Here is a 7,038-nt window from a genome sequence, read left to right as displayed (position 1 = left end):
TATTGGTGTTAGATTGCATGTCAAATTAGGAGAAACAGAAGAAGCAGCAAAAGTATTTTCAAAATTTTTAGCTCAAATTGAAACTGGCAAGGTAGTCATAGTAACACACTGATCACATGACTTCCAACCAATCAGAGATATTATCATGTGAGATTTGTCTAGATTGGAACACCTCTGCCTGAAGAAGAGGGTGGAGCTCATTTGTATTTAGCTCGATATCATTTGAAACAAGGACATTACACTGAGGCTGAAGCACATGCTCACAAAGCAACTGAATTTTTGGCTGTGAGTCTACAAAATTCAGACTTGTGAAAGTCTTGTTTTTTTTTTCTTATTTTTAGCTACGTGAGGAGGGAAAGTCTTTATTACAAGAAGTGTACAAACATAGAGAGCCTATTCAAGGAGCTGGTGTTCTTGAATTAGATATTGATGGCTCAGATATCTCACCAATACAATAAAAATATTGTATATATTATCGAGAATAGTTAACTCTCTATAATTGAATGTAATGTAAATAGTATCCTTGTAAGTAATGATGCTATGCTTTAATGGAAATGTCTGTACCATAAACTAAAAACAGCAATATTGTAAATACTAACGGTTGTCTATGCAGTCTCAGCAGAAAACACTTGAAATACTGTACCTTGAACCTTGGAACTTACAGGTACTAAGTTTGCATTTTAGTACAGGTTTTTCTTCCAGGACTGTAACCATAGCAATAATAATCATTGTGTCCCAATGTTTTCTTCCTTCTTAACATAAGAGTTATTGACTACAAGTTTTAAAAGACAACTTTTCATCACACTAGTAATAATAGCAGAACTAAAAAATGTCAAAAATCAAATTAAAAACAGAGGACTATTACCTCTAAAATGAATTGTAATTAAAAGTTCTGATCTACTAATTAGCTAAGAATGAAATCAGTCTTTTAATTGGCAAATCAAAAAATTAATTATCTAAACTACTGCAAAATAATTAAAAGTCATCTACTAAATTGACAACAAATGATAAGTTTTCTAATCATCTTCAGCTTCATCTTTGGCAGGCTAAAGGAAGAGAAATATATAAAAGTAAGATCTTCACTTATAAATATGACAGTTTTAAGTGAGTGTCTTAGGTCAACAAACCTTAGTTCGAGACCTGAACCAGCTCCACCCCCAGAACGCAGTTTGCTCAGTTGAGCGCTCAAATTGCTGTTTTCTTGTTCAGCCTCATCCAAAGACGACTTCAACGTGCGAAGTTTGCGTTGCAGAGTCTCAACCTCAGATTCACATTCCTCCTTGTCGCGTTTAACATTACGGATCTTGCCATTGAGGGAATTGACTTGATCTTGAAGACGTTGAGCATTGCTTTTTTCTCTCCTCATAAGGGCTTGTGCTTCTTTGTAGCGACGGTCACTCCTAGTAATAAAAAAAAAATGAAAACCAGAGCTTCACTTGATATCTAAAACTCACTTTTTCAGATTTCTCTGGGCATCACTCCTAGCTTTAGTCTCAGTCTCAAGTTCTGATTCCAGTTCCTGGATCTGAAAGACAATCCACCAGTAAACCAGATAATTGAAAAAAACTCCTTACCCTTTGTTGCAGTTTAGTTGCCTCTCTCTTTGCTGACTTGGTAGCATTGGCCACATCTTCTTCCAATTTTGTATTTAACTCTTTTACTTGTTGTTCCAAACTTGACTAAAGTAACATGATAATAATGTAGTTTTCAAGAGATGCCATTATTGACATACTTTAGCTTTTGTAACAGAGTTAAGTTCATCCTTTTGGTTCATGTTCTCAGATTGAAGTCGAGTGACCTAGTAGTATATTGTATTACATTATATATATTATTATGTTGTACTATTATTATTGAGTGACCTAGTATTGTATCATTTCCAGGCACTATTACAATACCTGTTCCATTGTTTTACGTAGTCGTTCAGCATTTTCACGATTCTCAGTTTCAATTTCCTCATATTCTTCTTGTAGAGTTGTTAGCTGTTGCTCAGCTTTTCTTTTTCCAGCCTGCAGACTATCTTTGGCAGATTGAAGTTCGGCAGCTCTTTCTGGCTCTCAGTACGTTCTGCATCAATAGTTTTCAATTGACGTTGCATCTAATAAAACAAACAGCGACCATTATTACATGTCATTAAACAAAACTGATTACCTGTTCATTGTTACTGCGCAGTTTCTTCCACTTCAATTGTCAAATCATTGGCACGTTTTTCAGCTTTGGTAGCAAGTTGATGTTGTTCTTCTCGTTGACGAATTTCTTCATCTAATCGAGCATTCAAATCCTTTACTTGTTGCTGCAGTTTCTTCAAACTCTTTGAAGCATCACTAGCACTCTGTTTAATTTAAAAATACCATAAAAAGTCCTCAAAATGTTTGTAATAAAATGTTTTTAACCTTTTGAGCACTTTCCAAGTTTCCTTCAAGTTCAAAGCAACGATCTTCGACAGTTTTCTTTTGACGTTTAGCGTCATTTTTAGCTTTGTTCTCCTTCTTCCAAAGATTGCTGCAAGGCCTCCAATTGTCGTTGATGGTTCTTCCTAAAAGTCACAAAAAGCATTGTATAACTATTTTGTTGCCTCTCTGAGTATAACCCATTACCTCATAGAATCCATTTCGTCATCTTTCTCTCCAAGTTTTACGCTCTGTTTCTTGTTTGTGTTGAGTGATTTCCAACTGAAGACGCAAGACAGTGTTCTGTTCCTGCTCCAACTGACCTTCGTTTTCCTAAAAAGTAATATTGTAGCCTAGAGCAATGAAGACAATTTCTGACTAACCTCCATAAGCAGATTGAGTTCTTCCAACTCTTGTTGCAACTTCTTCTCTTTCTTTCTCTCAAAATCATGAACACTTGCACCACCTTCAGTCAACTGCTTTTCAAGATCACTCAAGTCATCTACACAAAAAAGACATCAAAATTAAGTCACACATCACTTCACTAAAATACAATACAATACAATATATAATAGCATAATATCACTTACTCTGAAGTCGTTTGTTGTCTTTAGTCATGGTATCCAGCTCATCACGTAAATCTTCATGTTCATTCTTCAATTTGAGCAACTATAGAGCATATAGTAACTGTTATATCTGAGTGAACAGTGTTCCAAACTCACCTCAGTGCTGTAGCCACGAGATTCAGATCGACTAGCATCCAGTTCTTGTTGACTGGCTTCAAACTTGCTCTTCCAGTCATTGATTTGTTGGTCAATGGCCTTCTTCTTTTTCTCCCATGCAGCAGTAGCATTACGTTCCTAATATGAAGTGATGACACCCAAAATAACTATTTGTGACCTTTATTACCTTTCTAAGTCCAAGGAAACGTCTTCCAGTTCAGCAGCAATGCGATTTTGGTCTTTTCAAGAGAGGAATACTTGCTTCATTGCAGCACAATTGTTCTTGAAGATCTTTCAATTGATTTTGAAGTTTGCGTCTAACAACGAAACATGAAAATTTTCAAATTTTAATTGAAAATAAATTAATAAAATGTATTTTTTTTACAAAACAACAACAAGACCCACTTGTTTTCCTTCAAGTTCCTCCATTTTAGGATTAATTTCAGAATCAAACTTGCTCTTCCATTGAGTTGCCTCTCCTTTAGCAGCTGATAATTGTTTCATTATATCACTTTTGCTCTCCTGTTCTTCTTCTAATGATTCCTGCAGGTTTTTCAATGTCGGCTTGAGCTTGCTTCACTTGGACTGTGCATCTAGTTTAGCCTATAAAAGATAACAGAGAGAGAAGACAAGGTCTTATTTTCTATTTCAAACTTTGTGGACTCATTTAGCTGGTGTTGTTAATGATATTCATAGTCCAATATATCCATTCAATGCAGTAAATACATACACTATTTTCACTATTAAGTTCAGATTTAGTGTCTTCAAGTTGAGATTCCAATTGCTGTTTAGTCTTTGTAAGAGATGAGACTTTGCTCTCTGCTTCAGCCAACTGTTGACTAAGTTCAGAATTTTCACTTTGAATTTTGCTCTGGAGTTGCCTCCAAAGCAGCCACAGCTTGCTCTGCTCCATTAGCCTATAAAAAGATAAGTCAGATCAACAAGAGAACATCACACTTACTTTTGAATTAGCTTCTGCCAGTTGTTCTTCAAGTTGCCGCACTTTACGTTCAGTTGTAGTCTATAAGTGTTACAAGATGAAAAAATGAGGAGGACCTGTCATCTCTACCTTGTATTTCTGAAGATCCTCTAAGTTTTTCACAAGATCATCATGTTCATTGGTAAGAGATCCTTTCTCCTTCTCAAGTCTAAGAACATCCATTAAAAGCTGTTAAAAAATAATTAACATACTTGGCTTTAGCTTTTTGGAGATTCTGTAACTGTTCCTCTAATTCTCCCATATTGTCTGCGTGTTTCTTTCGAAGATCTGTAATTGATTTTTCATATTCTTCAATCTGAGTTTGATGTTCTTTGCGTCTTTTTTCCAATTCAGACTCTCGTTTTCGATTCAATTCAATCTTATTTGATAAGAAACAAACAGTAATTTAATTAACAGCACAAGTCCCATAGTAGTGAATTACACTGTCATCTTTTAACTAACCTGTGCATCTTTGATGCCTCCTTGTTCCTCTAGCTTTTCATGAAGATCCTCAAGTTCCTTCATCAGCTCAGCTTTTTGTTTCTCCACTTTTTTGACGCATTCGTTTCTCATTTTCCAAATCCTCTTCAAGCTCCTCAATCCTGGCCTATAAATACATATTAAACAATACATCACACATTAATATATCATTAGCACTCTAACCTCCACGTTCTCGATCTTTTCTGTTAAGTGCTGCAATTTCAGAAGAGTCCATCCTCAGTTTTTTGTTGCAATGCAGTAATTTCTTTTTCTCTCCTGTTGAGAGAAATCAAACTCATCAATTGTCACTATTACTAGTTCTTACGCTGCAACAGTTTTTTCAAGCTCTTCTTTGGCATGGTTGAGCTCATCACAAGTTTCTCGAGATGACTAAAAAGAAAACAAAATTATAAAATTGTAATATTGAACAATGAAATAATATATTAAAATGTTGCTAAATAATGAATTACCTGCAAATCTCCATCTACTTTTCCTCTTTGCTTTATCCAAATCAGCAAGAGCCTTTTTCTCTTTTTCAATTTCTTCATGAGCCTATTCAATATACAATGTAGACTGTACGTATTGTTATTATTACAATAAATGTTACCTCTTGTAAAGAAGACTCAAGTTTATTCTTGAGTTGTTGTTGAGACGACTGCTTTTATCTTCTTCAGATTGTAAGCTGTTCGTAAGCTCAGTGACACGATCTTCAAGTGAGCCTTTCTCTTTTGTTATTTTAGATAAAGCATCATTAACTTTTTTCCGAGTTCAATGTCCAAGAAACACAATCTTTCTCTTTTTGTGCCTTCTCTTGTTCAACCTGAAAACAGCAAGAAGCAAGTAAAAACATTTCACATTGTACGCTGACTCACCAATTGAAGTTGTTGTTTGACTTCCTCCAATGAATCTTTGTAGGATTCAATTTCCACTTCAATTTCCTTTTTACTAGAGGACATTTCAGAATTGATTTCATCTCTTCTCAAGACTGTTCCACAAGTTCCTAAAAAAGAAACATTCAATAATTCAAACATTCAAATCATCAATACTGATGTTTAGAGTACCTTGACACTGTCTTCAAGTTCTGTCTTCTTCTGGAAGAGTTTCTGAACTTTTTCTTCAGCATCACTGGCAGCTTCTTGTTCCTAAAACACGATAACATGACTAAGGGCATCTTTAGTTACAACATACTCGTTGTAATTGACTGTACAGCTGCTGTTTCTCTTGCATCAATTGAGTCTGGTCTTCTTCAAGTGCTTTACGAGATTGCTCTTCTTGATAATCTCCTCTGAGTCTTGGTAAGCTAAATTAATAAACATTATAATGAAGAAATCTCTTCACAGATCTCATTTTACTTCATCATCTTTCTTCTGTCGGAGTTCTTCCTCGTTCTAGCACATTCAACAATGGCTTGACCTTTGGTAAACAAGCGCACCATGCCAATCTCTAAGAAACAGTGTGTTTTCGGACATTTCGTTGGATAACAGCAATAGCAAGTCTCTGTTCCTGTAGTTTGCGCGTATTTCTTTCCTTCATGATATAACCACGGCGCATAAGACTGAAATTGTCCTCAAAAAATAGCAAGTCTCTCATCTCTCAAGTCCTCTAAGCGACCCAGTAACGCCAGCCGGAAGATACTTTACTGTGTCCAAGGACGGTCTCAGAAGCAATCACAGGGTTGCAGAAGCTTCAATGAGTTTTCACAGGCTTTAAACGACCATCCATAAATACCAAGGGGATGGATTTTGGAGCCAGCATGGCATACCTAAAAAAAGATATATTGACTCTTTAATACATTGGGAATAATTCTCACATTACCTTTTGTGGTCGGAATTCTTGGTACAAAAGTCGATTAGGGAATCCTTTCCTTCAAATTCTAATTCCTTCCAATAACCATTAAACCTTAGTTGAGGAGACAAGATGGGCATCAAATCACACCAGCTTTTTCCGGTCATTGGAATAAGACAAGCGAAACAAAGTGGAGGAGTTTTGTTACGACCGTGTTGTCATAAGATTGTTCAGAGGGACTCGACAATACTAGTAGTCATTATCAATAACAAAGTAATCTTTCTGCTGACCTTGTGAATCTGACCAACAGCTCGGACATTGTGCTCCTCTCGTTCCTCTGGGTTTTCACGCTATCAAAAAAAAGGGCAATTAAAAAAAATTATAGATAATCTAGTTAAAATTTAAATGACAAGAAGATATAATTGTGATTTGTTCTTACTCTCAAGGACTATAATGTGTTCAAAGTCCAGATACAAAGGATCAGTAGATTTCCTGAGCAGTTCCACAACAGACTCATTCAAAGGCTTCTGGTCTTTATCTAGCCTCCCACTGACTGTGTTAATTTCACCCTTGTTAATAATGGATACATAACATCCATACCAAGGAGCACGTTTGGCCAAATGGAAATATTGAATCAATTATAAATAATTAAATAGTTCTTTTACTTTGCCAGGTAATAGCACAA

The 7,038-nt window shown here is 35.6% G+C and overlaps 1 protein-coding gene across 1 annotated transcript; it reads right to left on the bottom strand.

The window, feature by feature from the left end:
* Nucleotides 1–725: 725 nt before the first annotated feature.
* On the bottom strand, nt 726–6,703 carry LOC121366575 (myosin heavy chain, cardiac muscle isoform-like; the record flags this gene model as incomplete). Its single annotated transcript, XM_041490962.1, has 14 exons — nt 726–822; nt 1,128–1,400; nt 1,455–1,525; nt 1,896–2,051; nt 2,180–2,329; nt 2,771–2,889; nt 2,978–3,056; nt 3,110–3,247; nt 3,840–4,026; nt 4,301–4,467; nt 4,551–4,695; nt 4,894–4,958; nt 5,630–5,710; nt 6,644–6,703. Coding segments are annotated over 14 exons (1,788 nt in total), but the record flags the coding sequence as incomplete, so codon positions are not given.
* Between the last annotated feature and the right edge of the window lie 335 nt (nt 6,704–7,038).

This window comes from Gigantopelta aegis, unplaced genomic scaffold (assembly GCF_016097555.1).
Source record: "Gigantopelta aegis isolate Gae_Host unplaced genomic scaffold, Gae_host_genome ctg6226_pilon_pilon, whole genome shotgun sequence".
NCBI lineage: Eukaryota > Metazoa > Mollusca > Gastropoda > Neomphalida > Peltospiridae > Gigantopelta > Gigantopelta aegis.
The sequence above is the reverse complement of the archived record's forward strand: the minus strand, read 5'-3'. Positions and strand labels throughout refer to the sequence as shown.